Source organism: Musca vetustissima, unplaced genomic scaffold, assembly GCF_032173495.1.
Source record: "Musca vetustissima isolate MV318-11 ecotype Yass unplaced genomic scaffold, APGP_CSIRO_Mvet_v1 utg33934, whole genome shotgun sequence".
In the NCBI taxonomy this organism is placed as follows: domain Eukaryota; kingdom Metazoa; phylum Arthropoda; class Insecta; order Diptera; family Muscidae; genus Musca; species Musca vetustissima.
Window position 1 is genome coordinate 76978 of NW_026873898.1, and position 17452 is coordinate 94429.

Genomic DNA, 17452 nt, shown 5'->3' on the forward strand with positions numbered 1-17452 from the left:
GATATAATGGGTCGAATATAGCGAACAGCAACAGTCAACTTGAATCGAATTGGAAAGTCTGCCAAAGTGGGTCTGGCAGTAAATGGTGAGAAGTCCAAGCTGATGGCACTCGACCAACTAAGGAAGTTGAAAACTACAGCTTTGAGTTTGTCAGAGATTTAATCTACCTCGATACCGCCATAAATAAAACAAACGACATAAGTTTTGAGATAGGGATAGTGTTGGTCAACAGAAACAAAGCCACTTCTTGCCATACAAAACTCACACTCTACTGATACTACCCGTATGAATCTGAAGAATGGGTACTTGCGCAAGCAGCGGAGGCAGCTCATGGAGTGTTTGAGTTAAGTCGGACTGGGCCGACTATATGATACCCTTCACCACGTTGGTATATTACACATATATATCATTCACGAAATTTACTTAAATCAGTACGCTATACCAAATATCTTGCAAATTGAAAGATATAGAGTAACTTCGGGTAATGTGGACCACCATTTTCTTTTTTTGATATTGTGGGCGTACCAACGGTAAAAACTGAAAACAAATTGTTTTCACAACATAGTAGATTTGTTGGCTAAATATATTCCAGGTCAAAAATTATATATATTTGTCTATAAAAATATTATTGCATTATATTTCAAAAAACTCTAAGCTGCAAATAAAAATAACTTGGCGGGTAATGTGGACCAGTATGTGTGGATAATGAGTATTAGTAAGTTAAAGGTAGGTTGTGGTTTGGTTGTGATATATTTCAATTTATTACACTCTTGGGTAACAATGAATGCAAAAATATATGGGTTCATGTTTTGGAATAGCCCCCATTTAAGGGAGCCGCCCCATTTGCGGTATTTTTAAGGTCCTTGTTTCATTATCCAACCGAAGCACCTGTAATTTCGCATATCGAGTTTTCAGAGGATAGAATACCTCCTCGCATATCAAATGCACCCACGTTTCGAACTCGTCCTCATGAAAAGGTCCCACTTTTTTATAGTGGTCCACATTACCCGACATTGAATATTTTTATATAAAAATAATTATCGGCTTCAAAAATGAATAAAAATTAAAAATCGCCGATTGTAATTATAGCTAAACGTATATTTTTGTTAAAGAAAACCAGAAAAACCACATAACTTCTTTATATTCGAGAAAAACAAAGTGTTCGACTATTGTGCAAAAACGTTCGACTATTGTGCTAAAAAATGTTCGAATCACACTTTTACAATCACAGCTACATTTTCTACTACTTCATTTTCTACAATGCAATTATTTATTAAAACCCAGTTTTTATGTTTGTTTTCACTAATAAGGAAAATATTTATCAGGGCGGCATTGACATATTTCAAGCATTTTCTTAGATATGGGGGGTGGTCCACATTTGACGCATGGTCCACATTACCCGAAGTTACTCTATGGGGACTTTGGTGCATAATTTACCTTAAATCGGACGAAAATATATATTTGAGCTATATCCAAATCTAAACCGATTTTCACGAAATTTAACACACATCGTTCTAGACTTAAATCAGTAAACTATGCCAAATATCTTGCAAATCGAAAGATATATAGGGATTTTGGTGCGCTATATACCTTAAATCGGATGAAAATATATATGGGAGCTATATCTAAATCTGAACTGATTTTTACGAATCTTTGGACACATCAGTCTAGGCTGAATTCAGTACGCTATGCCAAATATCTTGCAAATCGAAAGATATATAGCGATTTTGGTGCGCCATATACCTTAAATCGGACGAAAATATATGGGGGCTATATCTAAATCTGAACCGATTTTCAGGAAACTTAGCACACATCATTCTATACCTAATTAATAACGCTGTGCAAAATTTCGCTGTGCAAATCGAACTATATATAGGGACTTTGGTGCACCATTTACATTAAATCGGACGAAAATATATATGGGAGCTATATTTAAATCGGAACCGATTTTTACGAAACTTTGGACACATCAGTCTAGACTGAATTCAGTACGCTAAGCCAAATATCTTGCAAATCGAAAGATATATATGGATTTTGGCGCGCTGTACTTTGTTCGCAATAATACATGGACGGACGGACAGACGGACATGCGTAAATCGACTCAGAAAGTGATTATATGCATATTCTCAAAACGAACCATGTGTCTATCTCGTTTCCTTTTGCCTGTTAAAAAACATATGCACAAAGACATAATACCCTGTACCACAGTGTGGTGAAGGTTATAAAAAAATAGTTGATATTTATAATATGTTTGAACATTTACACATCGCTAATTTTTCTTATAAAACATATTTTTTATATGTATTGTCAAAATAATATAAAACTTTGAAGTTCTGCCGAACCACTTGTAAAAAAATTATGAAAATCGGTTATGTAGTCGCTGAGATATTTGCATTTAAATTCAACGATGTTGCGAAATATACCTACTGTTCGGTGCTGGGCACCTGTTAACTGAGAATGAAAAACCTCACAAAAATGAATTTTTTGAAAACGCAAATTTTTCTTATCTGCTTTGTACAATCAGAAAGTATAGCATACTTTTAGGTCAAACACTGTTACTATGTAGTCCGATTTCTATTTCCGATTCAAATGCAAATAACTCTGCGACAACTTAACCGATTTTAATAAATTTTGCACAAGTATTTCGGGGGAATTCTAAAGTTTGATAGAGTTTGAGAGAAAAATTTAATTTTAATTATGTGAAAGTTCAAAATTTTAAACTTATCGACAATTTTTTTTTAAACCAAAACACAATTTCTTAAAAATGTCGAAACCTTTATATGGAGACTGTGTCATTGTAAATTGACTGACAGAAGGTTTATTTATGCTCTGAGAAAATTGAATACACTTAGGGCCTTTGTATGGAAATCTTGTGAAAAAATTAACCTATACTGAAAAAGTTGTTAGCCACTTCAACCACTTCACTTCAAATAGGTCGGCGACATTTAGGTGGGGACATATTGTCAAAAAATCCTTAAAAGTTAAAATGTCTGAAGGTACTGTTACATGGTGGCTATACCTCCTTGTGGACCAATGAGAACCCTACATATCAAATTACAGCCGATTCGGTTGAAAAATGTGTCCAAAATCCTTAAAAGACGGAAAAACAAGAGGTACCGTTAATTGTGGACCATTGCTGAATAATTTTAACAGGGAGATTTTCCACCTAATCATAATCCAAAATATAAAATTACAGCCGATTCGGTTGAAAAATGTGTCCAAAATCCTTGAAAGACGGAAAAACAAGAGGTACCGTTAATTGTGGACCATTGCTGAATAATTTTAGTAGGGAGATTTTCCACCTAATCATAATCCAAAATATAAAATTTCAGCCAATTCGGTAGGAAAATGTGTCCAAATTCGTCAACATATCGAGTGTCAAATTACACCCATTTTGATGCGGAAATGTGACAAAACTGCCGAAGGGACCTATGGGGGCTATTTCGAGGCTTTAAAAAGGTAAGATGTCAACAAATCAGATTTATGTAATTCTAATGTGCCAGACTTTTTAAACCAGTAAGGAAAGTAGTAAAGTCGGACTGGGCCGACTATATGATACCCTTCACCACTTTGGGTATATTCTACATATGTATACTAACAATTGCATGTCTATGTTCCCTCTTTCTCCAACCTATCCAAACTTTAATTTCATTCGAACAGATTTAGAGCCGCCCGCGTATCATGGGAAAATTTATGGAAAACGATTTATAGCAAAATTGATACACGCTATTCGGTACGCCGCGTTGTTAACAATATATAATCTATATGTGGGTGCCATATCTAAATCTGAACAGATTTTCACGAAAATTAACACACATCTCTCTACACTTAATTCAGTACGCTATGCCAAATTTTGTGCAAATCGAAGGATATATATAGGGACCTTGGTGCACCATTTACATAAAATCGGACGAAAATATATATGGGAGATATGTCGAAATCTAAACCGATTTTCCCAAAACTCACCACTCATCATTCTAGACTCAATTCAGTACGCTATGCCAAATTTCGTGCAAATCGAAAGATATAAAGGGACTTTGGTGCACTAATTACCTAAAATCGTACGAAAATATATATGAGAGCTATATTTAAATCTCGACCGATTTTCACGAAACTTTGCATACATCATTCTAGACCTAATTCATTACGCTGCGCCTAATTTCGTGCAAATCGAAAGATATATAGGGACTTTGGTACACCATTTACCTTAAATCGGACGAAAATATATATGGGAGCTATATCCAAATCTGAACCGATTTTCACGAAACTTTGCACACATCATTCTAGACCTAATTCATTACGTTGTACCTTCTCCATGTAAAATTTCACGATGTTCAGGCCATAATTGCGGCTTCTGGAGCGACCAGAAATACGGAAAAAAATTAAGTATTTGGTCCATTTCATCCCCTATATATAAACCGATCTTTACCAAAAACAATAGGGGTCTTCATTGGGCCAAACCATAACTGTGGCCTGTATCGTGTTTACAAAGTATAATGGACAGACGGACGGACGGACACACATGCCTAGATCGACTCAGCTAGTCGAGATATGACAATCGATATACTTAAAGGTGGGTCTAGGACCAATATTTCGCGGCGTTACAAACTCTTGGGGCTGCACAAAGCTATAATAGGGTATAAATACAGTCAATTTTGTGAAATGTGTCAAAAATCATTAAAAGTCCGAAAATAAAAAAGTACCGTTACATGGTGGCTATACTTTATTGTGGACCATTGTTGATTATTTTCAGTAGGGAGGTTTTCCACCTAATCAGAATCCTTCAGAACCCAAAATATAAAATTACAGCCAATTCTAAGGGAAAATTTGAAAAAAATCGTCAACATATTGAGTGCCAAATTACAGCCACTTTGTTGGGAAAATGTGAATAAAAGCTTAAAAATACCGAATGGAACCTTTTTTGGGGACTATGTCAAGGCTATATAAAATGGATGTCATAGCAAATCAGGCACATGTAAATCTGTTTAACAAGACCTTTTAAAATCAGTCTGTTCTTTGCAACCATGTTGGACTGTAGGTCATTAATTCCTAAAATTACTTATTTTTTGGGAAAAGAAAAAATACAAATTTTAGTTTTTACTATTTATGAATATTTATTTTTTCCAATTTTATTTATTTTTTTAATAAAACCAAACAAATTCGTAATGATATAAGAAATAAATTGACTTGCATATGTTTTATATGTAGTAGTAGTTGTTTTTTTATTATTTAAATTGTTTTCTTTTAAATTTTTCATTTTTTTACAGCTATAAATAAAGGAGAAACAAATTTTTACTAATTTATAAATATGAAGATTATTATTTATATATTTTTTATGAATTGAAATGACTACATTTGATTTATGTTTGATTTTATTATTAGAAATAGTATTATTATTATTTTAAGGTCAACTATGTTGATTAATAAAATTATTATTAATTAAATAATTATTATTTGTATTTATCATTTTTCCTTAACAATAACTATACAATTTTAGGGGGTCTGTGTTAATAATCGTAGCTTAATAGGAAACACAATTTCTTATATATGGGTGTTTTTATTTTTGTTTTATTATTATTATTATTATTAAATAACAATCCTTAAATTTTTGTTTAGAAATATTTTAGTTTTTATTGGTATGTATGATTAATGTTGTTGTTTATTTATATTTAGGAGTTTGATTTTTATTTATAATCATTTTTTTGCATAGCAGTATCTTACAAATTGTTTATGAATTTTTATTTCTTATTAGATTTTTTAATAAGTTTTATATTTTTTTTAATAAGATTTATACTTTTACTTTTTTTTAAAACAAAACAAAAACATACACAGATTTGATTTTGGATTTGATTTCTCTCAGTTACACTCACGATGAAGATTTTTTTAATGGGGAACTTATATCAGGGAAAAAAGCAGTGCATTTCACAAAAAAAAAAAAAAAAAAGAAATTACTATAAAAATATCTTCATGTGTATGTGAATTGCATTTCATAAAGACGGTTACATGCAAACATTTTTCAAACCTTTGAATGTTCTGTTTATTACCTTGGAATGGAAACAGAGGGCGTTCAACTAGTAATATAAGTTCGATCGGGACGAACTTCGTATACCCTCCACCAAAGGTGCACATTCAACATAAGTGAAAATTTATGTAAAGGAAAATGTGCCAGAACTATGCAAGTGCATTCAGAATCGCATATAACGGCGTTCAAGTGACCGGAAAAATGGTCTCCATAAGCAATAGTCGTTATATGTAATATCATATAAAGGGCAGAACTTTTTACAACAATTTTGGATACGGTCGCTGGACCTTTATATATATGGGATATAGCCAAATATCGTAAAAATTTTTATAATTTGGTGAACAGATTTGGCAGATTTTCTACCCAATGAGAATGCCCATAAACTCCTAAAAATACCGAAATTTGTTAGGTACACAGTTATATGGAGACTACCCTAAAACGTTGATTAGTATTGATAGCTTCTTGTAGGAATTACAATTACAGCCTATTCGGTCGGAATAGGACTGATGTCGATTGTTTTTGTCGTTACTTAATAATAGCCCAAAATACCAAATTGCAGCCAATTGGGGATGAACATATACCCAAAATCTTTACATTGTGGCTATACCTAATTGTAGACCCATTTTTATTATTTTTGGTAGGAAGGTTTACTACCTTATCAGAACGTAAAATATTAAATTGTAGTCATTTCGGTTGGAAAAAATTGCAAAAAATATGCAAATATCGAAAATCGGAAGATACCATTATATAGAGACTATACCTAAACGTGGACTGAAATGGATAAATTTTGGTAGAGAGATTTACTACTCAATCCTAACCCAATACATCAAATTACAACCAAATCCGTTGAAGAATATAGACAAAATAATACAAAAAAAATCCAAAATCGGCGGGTACCTTTATATGGGGGACTTTAACAAAATGTTGATGTGTTATTTGGTACACAGGTTTTCATCTCATCAGAATTCAAAATATCAAATTACAGCCAATTCGGTTGAAAAAAGTGTCCAAAATCCTTAAAAAATCGAAAATCGGAAGGTGGGTGGTTCGATACAGATACAGGGTGTGTTGATACAGATAATTTTTGGTAGAGAGATTTACTACTCAATCATAAATCAATATATCCCACTACAGACAATATGTGGACAAAATTTTAAAAATATCGAAAATCGGCGGTTATCTTTATATGGGTGCTATACCTAAATTTGGGCCAATATATAAAAGTTTTGGTAGGGAGGCTTTTCACTTCATCCGAATCAGAAATGTCAAATTTCAACCAATTCGGTTGAAAAACGTGTCCAAAATCCATAAAAAATCGAAAATCGGAAGGTACCTTTATATGGAGGGCTATATATTTAATGTGGACCAATGTTTATACTTTTTGGTGAGGAGGTTCTTCACTTCATCAGAACCTAAAATATCAAATTACATTCAATTCGGTTGAAAAATGCAGCCAAGTATTCTTAAAATAAGGAAAATCGAAGGGTATCGATATATGGGGGCTATACCTAAGGGAGGACCAATATTAAATTTTTTGGTTTGTCACCTAATTAGAACCCACAAAATCAAATTACAGTCAATTCGGTTCGAAAATATGTCCTAAAATCTTTTAAATTCTGAAAATTATGGTGTACCGTTATTAGAGGCTTACCTCGAAGCATGGACCAATATTCCTCAATTTTGGTAGAGAGGTTTGCCAACTAGACATAAACCAAAATATGAAATTACAGGCAATTGGGTTCCAAAATCCTCAAAATATAAAACTATAGCCAAATAAGTTGAACATTGCTCAGAAACATTTATAATTCCGAATAGGAGGTGGGGGTATAACATAGAATTTATCAATATTCATAATTTTTAGTAGATATGTTTGGTACCCATTTAGAACCGAAAATAATCAATGTTCATTCAATTCTATTGAAAAATATATCCTCAATTCTTTAAATTTTATGGGTGGAAGGATCGATGTAAATAATTGTTTTTATAAAGATTTGACATCTAATCAGAAGCCAACTATGATCCATTCAGTCGAAAAATGCTCCAAAAACTAAAATTCGGAAGGTACGTTTCTATGCCGACAATGCCCAAATGTTATGCCATATATGCTATATGAGAATTTGACCCGATAAAATATCAAAACTTCATTGCAAATCTTTCAGAGCATTGATATGGACAGAAAGGCGAACTTTGCACTTTTTACTCTGTTCTAGAAGAGTTTTGCTTTTTAGGTAGACAAATGACCTCTAAAAGGGTTTCTATAGTCCCCCAACATCTGAAGGCCTTATACATAAACGGATTATAGACATAAACCACTATATGTACAGGATGCCCTATATAAAGATCTTCCAAAGAATGAATATTAACAGGTTTTCTATTGGAACAAAAATTTCATGGATCTGCTAATGACTAAGCCACCTCTAATATAGACACACTTGTACTGAACAGTGAAATTGGACAGCATTCACAAATGGAATCAGCTCTACTGAAGAGAAATGTTCATATTATTGGCTTTATTTTTTGTGAAATCGGACAACTTTCATATTCTTCATAGTTCCACATAGGGTCTCAGAGATAATTAATAACTTGAAATTATTTCACAATTGTAACCAAGAACGGACAATAATACCGAAAACATTGGTTCATATGATTGAGGACCTATATAATTCGCAATGGTGGCCAAACAAAAGATGGACACTCACGTTTCCTTCAAATACAAATTGTTTCAAAATCGTAGTCCTTTTCTTTCCCAAATCAACTTCAAAATATCGGTATATGGTGTAACATTATCTAATCCACATTCAATTATTCTTATTGTTATTGTTGTTTTATTGAATTTTTTACAAAAACAAAAGAGGAGAAAAAAAATAAATCACAAATTGTCTTTACCACTACCACACACATTTATTTTTCGGGTTTCACTAAAATTTACTTATCACACGTGGTTGCTGATTCTACAGCTGTTGATGCTGGCGCTGATGTGGCTGCTGCTGCGGATTCGGTTCTCGATGACGACGTTGATGATGGTGCTGCTGATTTTGTTGGGGTTGTTGGCGATGATACTGCTAGTGCTGCCGATGATATTATATCGGGCGTTAAAACTGGTACTGCCGCTGCTATGGCCGCCACCATGGGAGGTGTTACCACCGGTGATAGGTTGGTGGTAACATTACTTGTACTGCAGGAATTCAAATTGGAATTTAAATTTAACGTCATACCATTCACCACTTCGGAATGACGGCGGGAACCCAAACGAGTTGGTACCCCAAAACCACACAAACCATTTGGTGGTGTAGCTAAGACGCCTGAACCATTTGTGGTTGTCGCACCGCCGGCAACATGATGCAATGCATCGAGATTTCCCAACTTACCAACAATTTTTGGTATTTTATCACTTTCCGATAAACTGGAGTTATTTGAGAGGCCACCACACAAAGAGGAACCACCACTGCCAGCTCCGCCGTTGCCACCACCACCACCTAAACTATTACTCTGATGGTGATGATGATGGTGGTGATAATGATGATGATGGTGACCACTGTGATGCGGTGTATTAGCCAAACTTTGGTGATGATGACTGTGTTTCGAATGATGATGATGGTGGTGATGACCGCCACCACCACCACGATTACTATTCTGATGACATTGACATTCTTTGGAGGATGAGGTGGAGGAGGTATTATGTTGGTGACCAGCACCCTGTGTCGTACCACAACTTGTCATTGAGGGTGTACTCTTACTATGTGATCTATTGCCACTGCAGTGAGGCTGATAATCACTGGCTCCCTTCAGCGACGATGTCTTCCTCAAACGCATACACTCACAATTTCTACACGACGAAGTTGACGAGGAGGATTTGCTCTGCTTGTGCAAAGGATTATGATTAAGACTCTCAAGATTTTCAACCATTAACTGGGCCTGTTTTTTCGTGGCCGCTTCCGTTTTAGCCGGTGACGTCGGAGAACTATCCTCTTCCCCCGTCGGTGGTGGTGTTGAAAGATGACTTGAATCACTGCTATAATCATCATCGTCATTGGTATGATGTTCAATTTCAACTTCGGAGTCATCGTCATCTGCCTCAATACCAGTTTCTTCGGCCTCATCAGGACATTCATCGGTGGTGGTTGCATCATTTTGTAAAGTATCTTCAGAATCCACGGGAGCATCATTAACATCAGAACTGAGATCACTACCACCATTTGCAGATGTTTCATGTTTATTAATATTGTTAGTATTTTTGCTGTTATTGTTATTACAACTATTGTTGTTGCTGTGGTTGTGATTATTTTTAGTATTTTTGGCCTTAACAATGCCATTGCTTTTCTTTGTCTGTTTGGTTTCAACACCCTGAGCCAATTCAATCCAATGTTGGCGATTATCACGTACACCCTCAACTAATGGTTCTAATTTATCCGATAATACAGAGAAGGCCTAGACGGGAGAGGAGAAAGTGAAATGTTATTATTCAGGGGCCATATTGTATTTTATATGGATAACATACCTCATATATTGGCAAGCATATGGAGTCGATAAAACCGACTTGCATCATGGGTAATTCATCTTCTTTTTCACGATTCATTATATCCTGTAAGAGAGAGAGAGGGAGAGAGAGGAGTGTCATTACATTTTATAAATTAAAAATGTCATTATAAAGTAGTAGCTGTTTGAGAGCCATATCTGTCTAACTCATGGTATGGAGGTTTGGTACATAATCAGAAACCAAATTATCAAATAACGATCCAATCCATTAGAAAATATTATATAAATTGTCAAAATACCAAAAATCGGAAGATATAATTTTATGGGTAGACCAATATTGACTATTTTTGCTAAGAAGATTTACTATCCAATATTTACTACCAAATTGCTTGTACAAAATCCTTAAAATATCGAAATTCAGAAGGTGCTATCACAACCTATTAAATTGGATAATGTAATATACCGAAAATCGGAAGGTACCCGTTTACTTAAACGTGGCTGTTTTAATTTAAGGACCATCATGAGGAGTAGATTTTTCAACAAATATTTTGAAGCCATAACACAAGATTTTTTAAAACATATTGTGTCTTTGTATAACCCAAGTCTAGGGGTGTTTGATTAACTTCTTTATACAGTCGAGTACACTTATAACGAACACCGGTTATATCGAACACATTTCCTGGTCCCGACGTTTTAATACACAATTTCCATAAAATCTCTACTCTTATAGCGAACTTCGGATATAGCGAACTTTTTTTATAACAAACTATTTATTCGGTCACATCTTTCAGTTTTCATTTATTTTAATTCGGTTATAACGAACTTGCTATAAATGTAGAAAATACTTAACGATGACAAACCTTTTCAAAAATTAATTTAATGCTGGTAATTTTTACAAAAAATCTCAGGCTCATCAAAGGAAATCAGAAGCAGTGAAAGTATTGCCAAGAAGGACACAAAAATTACATATTTTGGAACTTAATATAACGTACTGTACTTTACTGTATTTCCAAACTTTTAATACGAATAGAAACACATGTGTCGCGTAAGTAACGACAACACTTATACGCATGGAGGATCGCGGTGATTGAATTTTTAATACTTATACATGGTAATAATTTATAGATTTAAACTATCAATAGGAGTATAAGTTTTTATGTCCATGTCCAACCTATGGCGTAAATTTGTTTTATATATTATTTCAAGGTCTTAGAAAAAGAGCAGAGATTGATACGGATACATTTTAATAGAGCGATCAATATGTACTCAAAATATCGAATATGGAGGCTATACCCAAGCATGAACCGATATAACGCATATTCGAAATTGACCTGACTGGCAAAAGCATTACTATACGAAATTTTCGTTGAGTATAACATTTTTAAGTAACACAGAATATCTTTCAAAAATCTAATATATCTCGAATGCTCTCCAAAGATATCGTTAATACGAAAATCCTCCAGAGTTCCCATAAATACGAAACTCATTCCTAAAGTATTGTCATAGATAGATCTTTCAAAAACCACAGATATTTTATTAAACTTCTTCTAAGTATAGACGCACTTCTAGAAATTTTCTAAAATTGGAATACGTTTCAAAGTTTTTCTATAGATATAACGTATTCTATCTTTACCTTGACAAAAAGTATTTCAGTGTGAATTTGTTGTTTATTTATCTCATATTTGGGAATCAATACTGAAGATCTTTCAAAAATCTACTACAGCTCTAATACTCTCCAAACGTCTCCTAAATTCGAAAATACTTCTAAATGTGTTCTCAAATAGACTGACGAGCTTCTACAGATTTTCTAAAGGCAACCGATTTCTTAAGATATTCTAGAGCCAGACAATATTCTAAAGTTCTATCATAGCTATATTAATTATTCTTTAAAATAAACTTTTTAAAAGCTTTTAGTGTAGAAATACCTTATGAAAGTATTCTAAAGATAAGAGATTTCCTATAGGGGTTTTTTAAACATAAGTAATACTAAAAATATAGAAGGTCTGTTAAAGATCTTCTGATGATAGTAGAGCTTTCAAAAGTCCGACTCTATACGACTTTTAAAAGGTGTTCTAAAGACTAAAGCTAGGTAGATAGTTATTTGGTAAATGAAGAACTACTAGGGAGGAATACTTTTCGGGATCTTCTGAAGTCAAGAGACTCTATATAGGGTTTTCTACAAACGTAATTTTCCAAAAATGAAAAAGAAGGAAAATGTTCCAAGGCTTTTGGAACCATGAATGGCTCAAAGATTTTCCTTCTAAAGGTTTCCTAAAGAGAAAAGGTGTTCTGAAGAAGTTCAATAGACTGTAGAGATCTTCTGATCATAATGTACTTTATATAGGCTTTATAAAGCAGAAGTTCAATTAATAATCTTCAAGAGACAAATTATTCTAAAGGTATTTTAAGACAGATAATCTGCTTAAGAAGTTATCTAAAGAGCATTAACATTTTTTCTACCGACAGAAGATCTTCCAAACGTCTTTTAATAACCCATGACCTCCTACATGTCTTCCAAAGACAAGTACTTCTAAAGACAGGTAGCCTCCATAAGTACTTTAAATACAGATGACCTTCTAGAGGAACAATAACGATATATGGGTTTAGAACTTATTTCAACAAGTAAAAAAGAGTCAGTCGGTGTTGCCGACAGATATACACCCTCAACCAATGACCTTCAGAATTACACACCGGTATTATTATTCGATTTATATAAGATATATGCTAATATAAAATATGTTTTGGGTTTGATTTTGATCGAATCGATTATAAAATTCCCTTCAAATTATATTTACAAGTCTATAAAATATTGACACTTTGTGGGGAAAGTTATAGAAGGAGAGGGTCGCGGGTCTCTCCTTTGGGACTTGATCTAGGCTTGGTAAAGGTTATAGGTTGTACAAACTTTGGTTTAAATCGGATATTCCTTTCGCCTGATATTGCATTTTTAGATATTGAACATGATGATCATTTGTGGGGAAGGTACCAGAAGAAGTGGACCAATGGGTCATTTCCTCGGTAAGTAAAAAATCGGTTGTAAAAATCTTAGTTCAAATCGCATAGACCATTGCATTATATTATAAAATAAGTTTTTAGTTTTATATTATAAAATAAGTTTTAGTATCAAAATGTATATACCTTCATTAATCCTAAGGCTGCAGATATAGAGAACTTATTAAAAGAGAGGAGGATACCTTTTTGCACTTCTAATGCTTATGCTTCTTGAGAAGCAGAAAGAAGAGAAGAGCTTTCACAAATCTTACAGAGTTCGAATACTTTTCCGATGTTAAAAAAAAACAGAAATTCTGTTAGAGGTCTGCAAAAGACAGGTTGTGTTCTCAAGGAGTCCAATACACTGAAATCCGATATATGACATTCAAAAGACTTTAAATTGACCAATGATCTCATAAATGTATTTCAAAGACAAGCAACGCTTCGAACACTTAAAAAGCAAAGAATTTACACAGGCATTCATTCTGAATATAGAAGGATTGCAAAACGTCTTATAACTACAAATTATCCTATAAAGACAGAAGACTTTTAATGGACGTCATGGTCGATACCTCTTAATACTTGAAATTCAGAATTTTACCAAACATTGACTGTAGATCTTACAGGTATAAAGATTTGTCACCTTTCTCGAGCCTAGAAGATGGTGAACTTGTCAAGGCTTTTATAGCAAAAAATTCAACCGAATAGCTGTACAAGTTTCAATTGACTGAAACCTTTCATAGGTCTTCTCAACAACATAGAAACCGTAAAGACTCGACAAAATGCATTTTGATAAAATAGTTTACGAAAAAATATCCAGGGGGAGTCATGCTCAACTGAGGTATGTTAAGAATAAAAACGCCAATACGCGATAATGTGTGTATGAAGTCTTTCAGCTGATCAACTACTGAAAAAACTACATTTTACATATTTCTTGTTTCAACTCTTCTATCAATAGAATATATTTTTCAGTTCATTTTAGACAGAAAACGGCTCTTTCTGACTTCTAATGAAGACCAGTCATTCTTATGTCTTCTATATATAGAATTTATTTTGCAAATAGTACTGATAACAATAAATAAGTCTTTTCAGGCTTCCAATAAAGAATATTCTTTCTCTAAGATCTCATTAGATAGAACTTAACTATTGAACTTAAGTATAGTCCAGTAATAATAATATTTATAGATGATCTATATTAGCACCATATATATAGAACTTTTCTTCTTAAGATAGACGACTTTCTAGCTTACACAGATGCTATAAAAAACTATACATATATTGGAAAACTACAACTTTCATAGAATAAAGATATCCTACACCTGTACCCATAGGTCTTCTATAAATATAATATAATATTTTCTACAGTTATATGTTCAACATTTAATACTTACAATGGGCGTTATATTTAATTCCTGTTTTTCCATATCACCCTGTTCAAAGAATTCCGAGCTAACCAAATCGGCAACACGTTTTTCAATATCCCAGGGTTTAGTTATAGCGGACAAGTCACAGACTGTCATGCTCATGGCGCGCAATAAGGCGCGTGGCTCCTCATCAATCCAATAACTCAAAGGTTGCTGGTGGACATCCTGTAAGAATGTACCACGTTTTCTGGAAACCAAAAAAAAAAAAAAAAACAGATTACATTTATTTATTCTTTTATAAGTAAAAAACTATTCCAACTTACCTCAAATATACTGCCAAATCGGTGGATAATATAGCATCTTCTAATACTTTAATAACACGGCAATAATCTTCCGATGATAAATTGGCCAATATTTGATTGCCGGGACTATTCAAAATCATTAGACACTGATCGAAATGATGATGTTCCATCGTGGAGGTGGAATACAGCTGGGCCAAGGGTGAAGAGGCCCTGTAGTAAGAGTTATGTTTAATAAAGTGATATGATAGAAGTATTTTAGGAGTATTACTTAATTTGAAATGAATTATTGGTCCCCCGATGATCCAAATCGTGACACAGACAAGCTATTATCAGCGCCAAACATTCCATTTCACCAAATATCTTCCACCATTGGGTGGCCTGTCCGTGATGGGAAATCTTTGATTAATAAAAGCGCAAAATGTGTATATTTAAGGTGGGGCCAAATGAAAACTTAATATTTATTTTTTAAATAAAATAATTAAATTAATTAGAAGACAAAAAAGTAAACTTAAGTAAAAGTAAGGAGGAAATTAAAGAGAATAAACAAATGTGGCCAATATTAAAGAATTTTGCATGCAAAAGGTTTCGAATAAAACGTATTTTGTGTTAGCAATCATAAAAATCAATATAAATTAAATAAGTTTCTTATTACTTCCACAAATTATAAACCAATTTATTGTCAATGTGATCATTTCCTAGAGCGCCTAAAAGTATGCTATATTTTTAACAAGGAATTTGTGGATTTCGTCAAATAAAGCACAATTTTCAATCTGTTTCTTAATTCAAAATTAATTACTTTTAATTATTTTATTACTCATTACATCCTCAAATCTACCATAACCTTACTTTTACTTAAATTTATTTAAAAAAGGACATTCTTTAAATCTTAAAATATCAAATAAATTCTAAAATATTCCTCTTCATCAACTAACTATACCCAAAATACTACTTACCGTCAATATAGCAAACATCATTTGGGCCACATTGAAAGCATGTCGCCAATTATGATACGTAACATTGCGATAATTCTTCTTAACGCTCAGCAACCAGCGACACAGGACCTCATAGTCGATATGGAAACGTTCAACGAAATCTAAATCCAAGAACATGCGTAAACAAGCCTAAATTAACAACGAAGAAGAAGATGACAAGAGAAGAAAACAATAAATTTATTAAAATATATTCCACCCACTAGCCACAGCATGAAATTACAAACCTTTAAAGTATCATCATCTTCGAAATGGATGTCGTCAAAACGGAAATCATGTAAACGGAAATGAGCAGCAGAGGGTACGCGTAAACGCTGTAAATGAACAAGAGAAAAATAAGATTAGTTAATATTTCTGCTGATTATGACAACGGTGACAACATCAGTGTAACCATAACAATAATTAATTATATTCCCTGCCTAATTAATGCTGCTTGGTCATTATATGTTGATGGGCAGGGTTTTGATTTGTAGGTTAATTTGAAATTTGTTAATCAACATGAAAAGAAATTTCTGATTACTCATTGGGGGAATTTTAATTAGTGGAATAAATTTAAATCAATGTCCAGGATATAGATAGAAGGTGTTCTAGATATGCTATACTAAAAACCTGCCATTATTATTATTATTTTGTTGATATTTTTGGACAACTTTTCATAGATAGTATTTTATATAATAACTGTGTTGATGAATTGGATTGAATAGTTATCGTATGCAATAGTCTATGTTTGGAATAAATATGCAATGGTGAAATTTATTTATTTTATTTAAGCATCAGGGCTAATAAAGATTTACAATGTATACAACGAAAATCGATTTTAGGCCTGAAGTATATTTGGACCAAACAGGTATTAGACATTTTGGAGTCGATTTAGTATTGCCCGCCCGTTCGTCGGTTTATCCATTTGAGTGGAAGTTGCACACGATAAATTTCGTAGAAAGTAATTTTTATATAAAATTTGCAAAACCTATTTTATGTTCGGAAATGGAGGATTTCTCTTGAAGAGAACTGAATATTCCCGCATTCTGGCATCATCCTCACAACATACATTTTCAAAAAATGTTACATAAAGTAATATCTAGATCATATCCGAAGATAAAGTGTAGGGTTCACTCTTTCAGAACCTCGTCCACAAAGGAATGTAAATTTGATATTCCATCGTCTGATATTGGATTTATAAATAATGAAAATGTTGACGATTTGTGGAGAAGGTACCAAAAGGAATGGACCTATCTTCGGACTTGACCTAAGCTATGTAAAGATAATAGGTTGTACCAAGTTTGGTAAAAATCGGATAGTTCATCTTTA

The 17452-nt window shown here is 33.3% G+C and overlaps 1 protein-coding gene across 1 annotated transcript in view; it reads right to left on the reverse strand.

The window, feature by feature from the left end:
* Positions 1–8947: 8947 nt before the first annotated feature.
* Positions 8948–17452, reverse strand: part of LOC133328946 (dual 3',5'-cyclic-AMP and -GMP phosphodiesterase 11) — a gene marked incomplete at its 5' end in the record, with an annotated part of 49867 nt that continues 41362 nt past the window's right edge. Inside the window, 7 exons of the mRNA XM_061537453.1 lie at positions 8948–10450; positions 10521–10604; positions 14881–15100; positions 15177–15365; positions 15424–15551; positions 16109–16276; positions 16372–16458. Of these exons, the coding sequence (XP_061393437.1) occupies positions 8948–10450; positions 10521–10604; positions 14881–15100; positions 15177–15365; positions 15424–15551; positions 16109–16276; positions 16372–16458 (2379 nt within the window). The remainder of the gene's footprint in view (positions 10451–10520; positions 10605–14880; positions 15101–15176; positions 15366–15423; positions 15552–16108; positions 16277–16371; positions 16459–17452) is intronic.